Source organism: Odontomachus brunneus, unplaced genomic scaffold, assembly GCF_010583005.1.
Source record: "Odontomachus brunneus isolate Ranch 3 - 2012 unplaced genomic scaffold, Obru_v1 Obru_scaffold_013, whole genome shotgun sequence".
NCBI lineage: Eukaryota > Metazoa > Arthropoda > Insecta > Hymenoptera > Formicidae > Odontomachus > Odontomachus brunneus.
This window is the reverse complement of record NW_022639463.1, coordinates 3,083,225-3,097,357: the sequence shown is the minus strand read 5'-3', so window position 1 is coordinate 3,097,357 and position 14,133 is coordinate 3,083,225. Positions and strand designations below refer to the sequence as shown.

Here is a 14,133-nt window from a genome sequence, read left to right as displayed (position 1 = left end):
TAATTAAAAAAAAACTTTTTTTTATTTTTATAACACTTATCTGAGAGACACATACGATACATTCACGTAACGCGAAATTTATGTACATTTTTTTACAAGAAGATTTATAAAATTTACGACGAGATAGGAATAAAAATTTACAAAGAAATTTATTTACAAGGAACATTGATTAGTTTTGTTTGAATCTTTTTTATGTTATACTCAGAACAAGATCGCGCTCCGTTTGCGCAGCATCTGACGGTTCCATACTCTGGTTATTTTTCGTGCCGCTCGAAGATGCGGTTTCAGCGGTCGAAGTTGTGAGTTCGGCCGCGGATAGAATCGCCTCTACTGCACCCTGTAGTTGCGCCAATGACATCATCAGCTGTATCTCCTCTTGCAACTTCTGCGCCATTATAGTGAACATCTTACGTGGCTCTTCCCCGAGCTCATCCAGATGATCCTCATACACATCTATCGAATAGGATTAAATCTTGTCAATTAAGAAAACGTAACGCATCTTGATATTTTTTCTCAGATAGCGCAATCTTCTATAACATAGACCTACCCAGCAAGAGGTCGGTCACCTCTATCAATGTTGGACCAAAGTGAATGTTGCCTATGTGCTTATTCAGGAACTTGATAATGTTCACCAAAGATTTGTTGTCCCTGCCAGCCAAGGCTCGCTCCAGACCTTGTCGTCTGATTAATTCCTGCATAAGCGCTACGGTTACGTGTGGATGTTTGTTGCTCACATAGTTAACCATGACACAGTCAAGCGCCTTGCTGTATTCGAACTTCCGTAAGCAAACATCGTACTTAGCCAGGATATCCCGGCAGTTTTGTTGCTTGGTGGTATTCGACGGAGGAAGAGCTTCACTCACACATTTGTGGGACAAGCGTTTCTTATGATTCATCTTCACTTTGTCTTCCGCGTCCTCCTCGCGTTTTCTGACAGATATCAAACCATCCACCATACCAGCTACGATGGTATGATTGTTCGCCTGCAATTTAACGTTAGATTATTTAATTAATCTACAAATATTAAATGCGGCCCTTTCAATTCAAATGTGTAAAAGAATGACGAGTGAGAGCAACTGCAACTGCCCACATTTGTATTAATCAGTCTACGTCTATATATTTTTTTCTAAGTGAGCTGATTAAACAATCATACATCTCATTAAACATCAAATAAGTATAATAGAATAAAGAATAGGAAGATGAATGCTTATCACAGATCTCAATATGTAGTGAAAAGTGCGTCTTTCTGCTTACGCTGATTCCTATGCTGAGAACCGCGTTGGGATAATCTAAAGTGTGAAGAGTGTTGTATGTTCCGGCGTCGTAAATTTTCACATGCTTATCCAATGAACCGGACAATATCCTATCACCGTTGGAAGTTACTTTTAGGCATGTCACCGTTTTGTGATGTTGCGTGATTTTTGCAAGTAATCTGCCACGCATAAAAGCGTCGTATACTTTGATATCTGTCCCTCCTAAAAGACACAAATAAACAATTAATATTTTTATATATGAAGAGACAATAAAGACAGAGAGAGTAATTCTTTAAAATCTTAAATTGTGCATAATTATTATACAAATTAGAAATCAATCTTGCATACAATGAAAAGGCTTTAAAAATCTAACAGGAAAATTAAAAAAAAAAATAAGAGCTAAATGTTGGTCTTATAGCAAAATAAAAGTCAACTTTAACTTTTAAATCTATAAGACCAGCACTTGACTCATACTTGCCTATTTTTTTCTAATTTTCTAGATTAAGAACCTTTAGAGCCTTTACTTTTCATAGTATGCAAGATTAATTTTTAACTAATTTGTATAATTGTACATAATCTAAAAATTTGAAAATCAATTTTGGCTTTGACTTTACTATAAAACCAGCATTTGGCTTTTGTCTGTTTATATATGTCATGTCTATTGTTACATTATGTTATGTAACAAATCGTTACATGGTTAAATCGGAGATCATAGATACTTTACCAGCAGCAAGGAATATCCCTCCAGTTGGCAGGAATAGTAAACTTTCCACAGGTGCATCATTATTTACACTGAATGCCTTCTTATTTGTTCTGGTATCATACATGTGTATGTATTTATCATAACCACCAGACAATATTATATCAGTAGATACAGGATTAGTTGCACCAGCTCTGATATACTCTGTATGATCATTATAACTTGTTACTTGCTTCTCACTGGGTATATCCCATAATCTCACAGTTTTGTCATCTGAGAATGAAGCAATGTGAACATCATCAGCTGTGAAAAAAGTTCTGTGTACAGCAGCGCTGTGTCCTGAGAAGAGGCGCAGCATATTGTTAGAATTGACATTAAAAAGTCTGACAACTGCTTCCTCCCCACCAACACATAGTAGTTTTCCATCTTTGCGAAAGCAACCTCCATACGCAGCCTCTTTGAATTTACTAAAAGTTTTTGTGACTAACTTTGTGATGGGATTGTACACTTGCAATCGTACTGAGCATGTGACTGCGAAATTATATGGTTCAACTGGTGAGAAATCAATGTAGTCAATTGCACCAAATTCTTTCACCAAAACTGGAGACTGCAAACAATTTTCATATATAACGTATCATTCTACATATAAAATCAAAAGGTTTATTCTTTTTAGCTAAATTATGTTGTACTTTTTATCTTCAAAGTAAAATAAGTATATAACTTATACTGAGAAAAGAAAACTTGAAAATTTAAATAAACATCATGTGTCACAAATAAATTTTCAAGTATTTTTCTCAGCGATCGGTCAATTTCGTAACAATAAGCCGGAATAACCAGCCAGTTAACCAAAATTAATAAAAACAGGCATAAAAGTTGTGTTAACTTGTAAAACGAAATCTGCAAACTTCGTAGGTTAACCTGTAAACTCAATTGAAATGGTTTAATTCTAAATGAAAAGAAGAAAAGACCTATTAAAACCAAATTGCGAGATCAAAATTATTCGTGAATATTGTCTCCAAATAGAGTGCTAAGACATGTCCGGCTCGTTTACAGGTTATGTCTCGAACACGTGAACATAATTCTAACAATAATCACAATTTTCTTTATTAGATCAAAATCTGAAAATACATACCGTGTACTTCTTCCAATATATATTATCTTCTGTCAATTCTACTCCCGTCCTGGTTAACGCTTTATAATTTAATTTTTTGAAAGACGCCATCCTAGAAATGATTAACTTTTAATATTTTGTTGGTAATATTAGCTTTGACTCTCTCTCTCTCTCTCTCTCTCTCTTTGGTTGTAAGCCTGTACTCGGTGGCTTTTTCACCACAACTTAGGGGTGCGTTCAGATTCCTCATCCGGGTGCACTCTATTACTAGAAACAATATAGTATATGTGACATATACTATAGCACTTCTAGTAATAGAATACACCCGGGTGGGGAATCTGAACGCAGCCTAGAATGGGAGTTTAAATATAAAGAAGTTTTATAGGTTTTAATTTATTTTTTTGTAGGAAATTAAGAAAGAGATTGGTAAAGTTATTGGAAAAGATTGCAGCCTCCAAATCTTGGATATTTTGAATGTTAATGGGTACTTCCGAAATGTTCAGGGTTGGGTCAAGTTGAGTTATTGGCTCCTGCACACAGGACGCGGTAATGCTTGCCGCGCGGCAGAAGTCCGCGCGACAGCCAATCAATATGTTGTTTTTCCGTAAGAACTAGAAAGTTATTACGGAAAGCAACATATTGATTGGCTGTCGCGTGAACTTCCGCCGCGCGGCAAGCATTACCGCGTCCTGTGTGCAGGAGCCATTATAGCATGTTCGACTGGCTCGGGGTTAACCCACTTATAGCGTATGGGAATAACCTTTTCCCCCGGAGCCATTACAGAACAGAACAGAACTGAGTTAACCCACTCTGGGTTATTCAGCCTATGTTTATGGTCGAACAAGTACTTATAAGCTTTATGGTTGGCTACTAGAGACTTATGACGTCATTAATCGCTCTCGGATTAACTCAGAGCCAGTCAAACACGCTATATGAATATCGGCCTATACATACACACACATTATATATATAATATATATATAATATATATATATATAATATATATATATAATATATATATATATATAAAAGACTACAAAATAAGCATATTAACTGCCACTATGTGCTTAAAGCGATAGTAATTGGGACAGTTACGATTTAGTTATCACTTCCCAGATAGCACAGAGAATTCTAGAAGAATTCAGTCATATATCACCAATTCTGAGTTCATTTTTAGATGCAAAAAGAATTCTTTTCACTGAACTGAACTCTGAAGAATTCTTTTTACATCTGAAAATGAACTCAGAATTGGTGACATACGACTGAATTCTTTGTGTTATCTGTATTTTCATGTTTCACAAGTTCACATTTCGCGAGTGCAAAAGTGTTACACTTGGTTACACTTTTCACGAATTTACGCTAGGGGAAAAGATTCATGATCGCTACCCAGTTAAATAGTGCAGTTACAAAGAACAAACCTTTAAAAAATATTGTGTAGAGATTTTTCTTGGCATCAACATTATCCCCTTCACTTTTCAGGAAATTGTCGCCTAGCCATGCAGAAGTTCTTCGAAAAGGAACAAACCTCCAGTTTAAGACCCTTGCACAATGCCAGACTACAGGCAATAGAAATAAGCATTAGCTAATAGGAATAGAAATAATTGACCAATCCGAATTCTTATTCCCTATTCCTGGAGTAATGGCGTTGGGGTTTGAGCCGTGGCAGCGCCTCTAACTAAGTATTGAAGGAAAGAAGGAAGGATTCCCTGTTCCTATTGCCTATTGCCTGGCATTCTGTAAGGACCTTTATTCTGGTCGACATGCGAGGGGGGGGGGTGCGGGGAGCAGACGATTGTCCGCGGAGCGGGAGGAAGGGATTGGTGGGGACATCAAGCTGATGTTGACAGCTAGTGGAACGCGCGTGGTCAAAAAACGCTCGTGAATCGTCGCGCACGTGTAGTCGACGGGTCCGTAGGTCCGTTGTCATGTCGTCAGAGTGACGGGCACCCGTCCGCTCGCTGAGATACCATAATATGAACTATGCGACGACGCTCCACGGACGGTCTCGAGTTAGTAGGCGCTGAAGTGTAATACCACATTATACGTATATATGCGAGTTAGTGCCGCAACATGGCGGTGGTATATACGACCCGTGCGTTTCTCCGCTCATCATGACTACGTCATGCCGTTCTGGCTGCCCGCATTCCTGTCGTGTCCACGGCTCCCTGGCACTCGCAGTCCCACGAGCACGACGTCCGTGATCGAGCCGTGTCCGTCCACGTCGCAGCCGAACGAGGTTACAACGCCAAGAGAGAGAGATAGAGTGACGTGTTGCGGAACAAGGGACGAGTCGGACGAACGAACGAACGAACGAGTGAGCGAGCGAGCGAACACAGTCGACGGCGACGATTGCTACTGTTACTGATCCGTCTCTGCCTTTGTACGATCGTTCAGGTATGCTGGCGACCGCGCCGATATCGCACATCACTTCGTTCCGCGACACGCGTTTTTCACACGGGAGATCGGTCTGAATGGAATAATTCCGCGATTAATGATCGCTTATCGATCGGTCAGAGATCATAATGACGAGAGTTCTCATTTTCGAAGGACGGTCCAAGGAGATGTCATCGAATCGACGCGACTGTCCGTATAGCGACGCAGTGATGCTTAGAGAACGTTGGGAGAAATGCTTACAAAAAGAGACATAGAAACTGAGGGGGGAGAGAGTTTCAGCCTTCTTTATGAGCTCTCGAACTTTTGTGTTCGAATTGTTTGAGAACACAATTGATATTCTCTTACTTAAAATTCATTAATGAAATAATTCAGATTAAATTTTTACAATAAAGTAACATGGTTGAATTAACAAAAATAAATGACATTCCTTGGATATAATTAAAGTCCTGTTATTATGTTTCTTTGTTTGTATCGAGTTGTGATCTGGTGATAAAAAGAAAATTTAAATTGTGAAAACTTTTAAATATACTTTGTATATTCTTTGAATATACATGTATACACTTGTCATATCTTTGTGGACATATTATTCAAATTCTCAGTTTTATATAAACATAGTATTTATATATTGTATATAAAATATATACATATGTATATATATATATATATATATATATATATATATATGTATATATGTATATAATAAAATTTTTACATTGCCAGCAAGCAATTAAAAAAATTCATATTAATTAAGTTCTCCATTGATTATTTCAGCTTGTTAGAGCAGCTGATTTGAAGATACATCTCAGTGAATGCACCAGTCCATCTGTTAGTCATATAACTACATTTTGAATACTATTTCATAACATAGCAAATCATTACTGTGATGAGAAAGTTTATACTTGACTTTCCACACGAACGGAACAGTTTGTTAAACTATAAACACGACTAGGCACTTGCATGAAACAAGAGTAAGGGAGTAGGTAGATCAATTAACAAATCAAGAATTTATTAATAGATTTGTCTTTGTCTTATAAGTAGTATGCTTGTACAAAGTCCTATTTCTATGAATGACATTGTCAAGTGGTTATATAGGGTTTTTATTAGCTACAAACAAATTTAACTGATACAATATATATATATTTATATATATATATATATGTGTATATATATATATATATTTATATATATATATATATATATATAGCAATATCTGAAATCAAAATCAAGAAGGAGGGGCAAGTGACTGTGTCAAAAGTCCACATCAGCACTCAAAGCTGAATCTTGCCTGCCTCTCCCTGCTTTATTATTGCTGACTAATTGAAGCTGACTCTTCATGAAGAGAAGTGGACTTTCCATAGCAGAGCTCAGCAGTCTCAGCCTAGTTATAGCCATCGTTAGACCATAATAGTTATTATTAAAGCTATTCATTTCTAGTTCGGATTCAATTTGACATATTTCTGGATGTGTTACGACATGATAGTGGGTTTGTTTATCACTCTCAATATAATCTGCCGAAAAAGTTCTGTAAATGATTAAATAAATGAAGTAGACAATTGGAAAGAGATTTAAGAGGAGGAAAGAGGGAGAGAGAAAGAGAAGACGCTAAAAATAGGTCTGATAGCTCATAAGAAATTGACTTATGTATCACGGAACGTTGTTCAAGTTGTATATTGATTGTAATATACAATCGTGCGAAAATCATTTGAGATAAGTGATCGCATCCAGTGTTGTTTTTACACTCACTTACGGGACTTCCAGTTCAGTAATACTCATTGTTCCCTGCAAGTTGCCTGAATACCGTAGCGTCTGTTGAGTAAACTTTTTGATAATGGCCGAGACACAAAGAGCAACGGTGTACGGGCGGCATCCTCCGTGCGCGAGCGGCAGCAGACTGGAAGAGCGTCGCGCCAAGAGGTAAACACAGATCTCGTTAACGCGATTTTCGCGATTTTCGCACGATTCGTGCAGATTCCAGAGCGTCATAATGAGTTTGCCATTGCTTGCCCGCAGATTGGCGTTACGACACGAGAGGAATCGGAAGCCGGACAAGCCGGACGACTTTGTCTGTTATGAGTCGAGCGACGACGAAGCGGAGACCGTCACCGAAGGCAAGCAGTTCCTGAGAACTTCGTTCAACTTCGTGGATTATGTGCGCGCCCGCGAAACGAACACGCGTGAAGTACGGAAGATCAATCAAGAATACGGCTCCCGGCATATACTGACGCACGACCTCTTTAAGGAATATTCGGTCAGCCTGAACAATATGAACAAGGTATTTTGTTCGCAGTGGTTGAGTGACAGACAAGTGGTATTCGGCACCAAGTGTAACAAGCTCATGGTGTACGACGTGGCGACGCAAAAGCTCGACCAAATCCCGTCGCTTCACGGAAGACAGCTCAGTCCAGGCGGCAGCGTCGTTCCGGAGCAGCAATGCGGTATCCACTCCGTTCAAATCAATCCTTCAAGGTAACGTTACTGAAACCTATATTGCACAAAGATTGTTGGAGATAGACTTGTCACAGATTAAAGATTGAAATCTAATAGTCTGATATTTAATCGCGAGTCTCAAGTCGCACTTTTCACGCCGTGTCACAGTGGTAGACTAGTTTGAGATCAATTTCTAATTTGTTCTCTCCTCATTTGCAGAACCCTTTTATCCACCGGCGCGAGAAGTAGTAACGAAATAGCAATATACAGATTACCGACGCTGGATCCGGTTTGCGTCGGCGAGACCGGTCATAGAGATTGGGTGTTCGACATGTGCTGGTTGGACGACGAGTTTCTAGTGTCGGGTTCTAGAGACACGAAGATGGCTTTATGGCGTATCGACAGCGACCTCGCTGAAGCTCCCGACAAGGCAGACGTACCTACACACAGGTATGGCAATTAAGTACAGACTTCTTTGTCACGAAAGGCCGTGTATGTATCTACTGTATCTATCTGTCGCTCCGCGCGAGCAGGTTGATTCGGCCGGTCTGCGTGAAGGAGTGCAAGTCAGCTCAGAAAGTACGGGCGTTGGCGTTCAATAAGGCGTACAAGGAGATTGCAGCATTGACGCTCAATAGTTACATACATATCTGGTCGGCCGAGTCATTCAAACAGAAGATATCTAGAAAACTGCCAGCCTGTCAGGAGAACGTTTGTCTTGCCGTACAGGACGACGGTGTTTACGCAATTGGATGCCGGTCATATACTCTTCTTTTGGACGCACGTACATTGCAGCCGATCAAGAAAATACCGTCGAGGTAAAAAGAAAGGGAAATACGAGAGTCTTTCTCTTGCCCCGATAGACCTCGACTTCGCGCGATAACGCGAACTTAATGTCGATATAGATACAGCGGCTGCGGCATTCGGTCTGCTAGTTTCCAAGGATCTGTTTTAACCATCGGGACCGGGCTGGGGATGCTAATGTTTTACGACGTGAGAGCTCAGAAATATCTAGAATCTTCTATCAACTCCAACAGAACTGTTGTGCTGAAAGCTTCGAAAGGATACGTGGTGAGTTACATATAAATTATATATATAATATGTGTGTGTGTGTGTGTGTACATAGGGTGAGGAAAAAGTATGGAAACCCTGAAAAATCTCAAAAAATATAAGTTTTACAGAAAAATGTTTCAAATAAAAGTTGTAGGATTTAAAAAGGTTTATTCAATAGTCTCATCAGTTTGACCCTGGCTGGCGTCGTTAAGGTGAAGTCAAAGTCACCTTAAATTTTTTAAATGGAACACCCTATTTTTTATTGCATATTCTTATAGTCCTTCTCAATACCTTTTCAAAGTACTATAATTTTATTCATTTTGGGTCAGCCGTGTCAAAGTTATTGAGTATTTTACAGTAAGAAGTAATAGACACCCGAAGACAAGGTTTACATGATTTACGTCGTCGAATCCTTGATGAAGCTGCGCTCATTCCCAGGGGTTACATCAGGAACGCTGTTTCAGGATTTTACAATTGGCTAGCACACTGTCAAACTGTGAATGGTGAACATTTTGAAAATTTATTATAAATTTTTATTATAAATTTAAAGATAGATCATCCTCCGATCTTGCCTTAGTTGGCTGGATCATCCTCCGATCTTGCCTTAGTTGGCTGGATCATCCTCTGATCTTGCCTTAGTTGGCTAGGTCATCCTCCGATTTTGCCTTAGTTGGCTAGATCATTCTCCGATCTTGCTTTAGTTGGCTGGATCATATTCCGACCTTGTCTTCGGGTATCTATTACTTCTTACTGTAAAATACTCAATAACTTTGAAACGGCTGACCCAAAATGAATAAAATTATAGTGCTTTGAAAAGGTATTGAGAAGGATTATAAGAATATGCAATAAAAAATAGGGTGTTCCATTTAAAAAATTCAAGGTGACTTTGACTTCACCTTAACGACGTCAGCCAGGGTTAAACTGATGAGACTATTGAATAGACCTTTTTAAACAACTTTTATTTGAAACATTTTTCTGTAAAACTTATATTTTTTGAGATTTTTCAGGGTTTCCATACTTTTTCCTCACCCTGTATATATCTCCACGGCTAAAACCCACACGTGATGAGAAAATATTCGTAATAATAGACAACAGATCGTCACGCTTGTCGTGATATGTCTATAAATAGTCTATAAATATGTCTATAAATAGTTGTATATGTAAAACTATAATAATGTATTGTGTATTATGAACGTCTTTAATAAGATAACTTCTGTCATATTATCAGGAAAAAAGTGGATGAAAATTTACGCAAAATTAGCCGTGAAAATAAATTTAAGTAAAATAAGATGAAAGAGACGAAATAAAAAAAAGTTAAGCAAAATAAAATAAAACAACCAAACAAACTATTACTAGAGCAAAAAAGTAAAATTCAGCTCACCAAAGATCAAAAGTAACATTGCATTATTTTGATGAGGAAAACATATATCTATATATACTATGCGCAATACAGAAATTCTAGAAGAACCCCGAAATTTTAGAATCAACATGAGACGGATTGAGTGTGTTATAGTACGGTCTGTGTTACATTGCGACATAACTCATGCGTTCATTTCTTGGAACAGTTTCCGGACGAAGAGTACATCGACGGTTTCCAAAACGTAAAATACACTCCTGCTATTTACACACACTGTTACGACGCATCCGGTACTCGACTATTCACAGCAGGCGGTCCATTGCCTGCAAATCTCTACGGTAACTACGCAGGATTATGGCAATGAAGGTTTACTACTAAACGAAATATATAGTAATTGATAAATTAAATTTATTATTACGTAAGCTGTATGTCGTGAAATGCTTGACCGTGTTATCCGAGAAATTAACTTGGATACTACCAGTATGTATTTAATATTTCTTATTAATTTAACGCATATATATATATATATATATATTATATATCTATATGTATTCTTGAATGGGAGGAGCCAGGTACAGAAATTTCTCAAAAACACGCTCGCGCCTTTCGACTCTTGTTAATTTTGTTTTTTTTTTTACATTTTCTTAACGCTTATAGTTAAGCGTAATTCATTTTATATACTATTAGAATTTATTCATAATATAATATGATTAAAATTTCTGTTATATTAAGTATTTCTATCACAGTGAAAGAAATTATTATCTTTTTGATTTTATAAAGAATAATTTGATTAGAAGGTCGTAGCGCGGTTGCATATTGTTCTTTTAATATCAATATTCAGGTAACCGCGATAATTCGGCATTCCAAATTAACATAAGATTTAATATGTCTGTTTAGTTTACAAGATCTTTATTGTAACGTATATTTAATTTTCTACAAGAAGAAAAAATACAAAATTATTATAACGATGTTATTGAATAAAATTATCGAGAAGTCGATTTTTAAAGAATGTCACAATAATTATTGGTAAATTGATAAATTTCAGTTTTACCCTTCAAGTTGTTTCAGAGATAATGGAATGCCGAATTTAACCCTTTTATGACAGTTTGTTATGACAGAATGATTGCCGTGTGGACCGTGTATACAAACAACCAACCCGTTGCTAAAGCATTACATTGTTGCATAATCGAATCTGTTGCTATAAAGCCTGGGGCTCGATTCTTGATATGCGAATGAGATATGCATGCGAAAATATATAGTTCACGTTACGTATACTGTAGATTTTCGCATGCGTATCTCATTCGCACACCGTCAAGAATCGGGCTTTTAATCTACAATATGCTCTTTGCGTTCTGTTTCTTGTCTTTTGTCTTTTTCTGGCTTAAAACTTAAGGTGTGAGTCAGAAAGAGATAAAGAAACAAGAAGCAAATAACACATTGTAGATCAAGCTTAACGGTTCGTCGTTTCTTTTCACAATGTGACGAGGTAACAAGTATAAGCTCTACCCGCAACAAAGTGCACACATTCGCATTTCGCTCTCCCATATGATAACACTTTTTGGCCAGCTCCGTTGTGGCGGAAAGATTAACGAGAAAAATATACAGGGTGATTTAGAAAATGAGTCACGGAATACAATGTGCGTAAAAGAAAAAAAAGAACAAACTTAAAAATTAAAACTGTCTGTATACATTTACTCGAATTTTTTTTTTCATCCTGTATCTCTGATTGTTTAATTTCCAACAAATCAAGAGGAATGAACTAAATAGAGGGAGTATAGATGAAACGTAATATTATCAATTATCTGTGTATTTTATCGAGGAACTTCATATACTAAAAAGATGATAAATTTTGTCATACATTTTCGATTTATTTACTTAACTATCGTACTCATGTCGAATCGTTTGTCGTCCAATTTATCGTTGTCTAATTTCTCATTCTCGTCCGGCCTTTTCTGCCTAGTTCGTGCCCATATAGAGTAGAAATAAATATTAGATGATATATAAAACTCTTAAGTTGTTAAACAAGCGAAATTGTGATTAATTCTATATGCGAATATGATGTATATTGTGTATTGTATGCGTTGTTACAGCCGCGTCGGAATGTTATTTGTAATGCAATTAGCCGAGATACGCTAGATCTATATATCGCGACGATTTATTTATCCTAATTTCATTTATTTAAAATATAACACGTAAATATAACACGTGTGGATTTCTCTGGGAGAAAAAAGAAATACGAATCGGGTTGACTAAATAGAAATGACAGAGGTTCTCTCCGTCGCATTACGAAAGTTTCTTTCTGTATTGAGACATTATGTTACACGCATGTAAAACGGTACAAATGGACGTTCGGGAAAGATGTTTATCAACGAACTATAGCAATGAATATTAAGTTTCACAAGATACAATCTATCGAGTTGAAGTTGCAACACCGGCCTCGAAACAATAAACATGCAATGAACTTTTAGTGTGCATAAACTTACCTTAGCATAATAGTACCAATAAAATTTTTAACTACATATTGCTATATCTCGTGTGTATTACGACATCGCAAGTCCTAACTAATGGAATTTTTTATTGTAATTAATGTATGTTAGAACGATAGAGCGAATGTGAGAGCGAGCGAGCAAGCAAGCGAGAGAAAGAGAAAGAGAGAGAGAATGTGTTATCCAATAACTATATAATTTAAAAAGAAAAAAAAAGAATCTGAAATTGATAGCGCAATAATCCTAAGAATAATTTCATTTAACGAGGAAACACATGAAAATGTGCCCTCGTCGATCTCGATGGGCTTTGGATATGCTGTAAAATAGTTAAAAATAAGAGACGCGTATTTTTTATTTGTGTACATACACAAAATACGTATATCTTATCTTTAGCCAATTCGCAACATACATGCGGGGGTGATCACGTGTGCGTGTCTTTCCTCGCAAGAATATATTTGATATTGATTTGCCTGTATCGCGCGGATTTAGTCGAATCTTCCCCCAGCGTTTTCAATTGTAACTATATAGTATCGAGTTTAATGCGAAATATAATCTAACTGTTCAAGTTTGACCAAGCTCGTTGCCAAGCGTGTCGCCTTTTCGTCACAGCGGCACGCTCGAGAGTATTATCGATTACGAAGCGCGTGCATTTAAAGCAAAAAAAAGAAAGGGATACGTCGGTATGCTCGGTCTGTGATCGTACAAGCGCGTTTGTTGTGTGCAATCGAGAGAGAAGCATTTGTTTCTATCATAATATATCATGATATATATCGCGTATATATACACACACCTAGATGTATACATACATACATACAAAATCCATCAAGCCTCATCTTCTCTCTCTTACAAAGTATCTCTTAACGATAATAATTAATCGATATAGAGAGTCCGACTATTTTCGATTTTAGTCGAACAAGCTCAATTCAGGAAGCAAGCCTCCCCTCGGTTAGTGTGTCTCTGCGCGTGTATGTGTGTGCGTGCGCGTCGATATGCGGTCGATACTTAAGCAAGACATATAACTAATCGTTCATCACGAGAATTATCGAGAATACCAGCGACATATGTTTCTCTAGCGTATCCTAGCGAAAAGAAAATCAAGTGCGTTCATTCACACCAAATCAGAAAAGATTCGCGATCGACGTTGTATCGTTATTACCGTCGTGTAATTCGGTATACACGAATGTGTGTTTGTGTGCATGCATGCTAACAAAAATATCTTTCCGACTCGCGTACTATGAGATTATTTACGTTGTTAACGTATAATTATCGGAAGTCACGATACTATACACGTAAATAATAGGTAAATGTGTGCATCGTATCCGATAGCTCTGTAGTCCCCCCCCCCCCCCCCC

General features: G+C 37.4%; 2 protein-coding genes across 4 annotated transcripts; one reads left to right on the top strand and one right to left on the bottom strand.

The window, feature by feature from the left end:
- Positions 1-3: 3 nt before the first annotated feature.
- On the bottom strand, positions 4-4,620 carry LOC116840982 (U3 small nucleolar RNA-associated protein 15 homolog). 2 transcript variants are annotated; one of them, XM_032808404.1, is made up of 6 exons: positions 4,483-4,620; positions 3,086-3,176; positions 1,978-2,560; positions 1,255-1,475; positions 548-983; positions 4-453 (listed from the first exon to the last, which is right to left on the bottom strand). In XM_032808404.1, exons 2-6 carry the CDS (start codon positions 3,173-3,175, stop codon positions 191-193), a joined length of 1,593 nt encoding a protein of 530 aa, XP_032664295.1. In that variant the 5' UTR covers position 3,176; positions 4,483-4,620; the 3' UTR covers positions 4-190. The 2 variants fall into 2 exon arrangements, with proteins under 2 accessions (XP_032664295.1, XP_032664294.1); XM_032808403.1 differs by lacking the exon at positions 4,483-4,620 and having other exon boundaries at positions 3,086-3,295.
- Positions 4,621-4,877: 257 nt separating this feature from the next.
- Positions 4,878-13,506, top strand: LOC116840983 (DDB1- and CUL4-associated factor 12). 2 transcript variants are annotated; one of them, XM_032808406.1, is made up of 8 exons: positions 4,878-5,458; positions 6,230-6,434; positions 6,893-7,372; positions 7,469-7,924; positions 8,105-8,335; positions 8,419-8,703; positions 8,791-8,956; positions 10,504-13,506. In XM_032808406.1, exons 3-8 carry the CDS (start codon positions 7,287-7,289, stop codon positions 10,657-10,659), a joined length of 1,380 nt encoding a protein of 459 aa, XP_032664297.1. In that variant the 5' UTR covers positions 4,878-5,458; positions 6,230-6,434; positions 6,893-7,286; the 3' UTR covers positions 10,660-13,506. The 2 variants fall into 2 exon arrangements, with proteins under 2 accessions (XP_032664297.1, XP_032664296.1); XM_032808405.1 differs by having other exon boundaries at positions 6,230-7,372.
- The last annotated feature ends 627 nt before the right edge of the window (positions 13,507-14,133 follow it).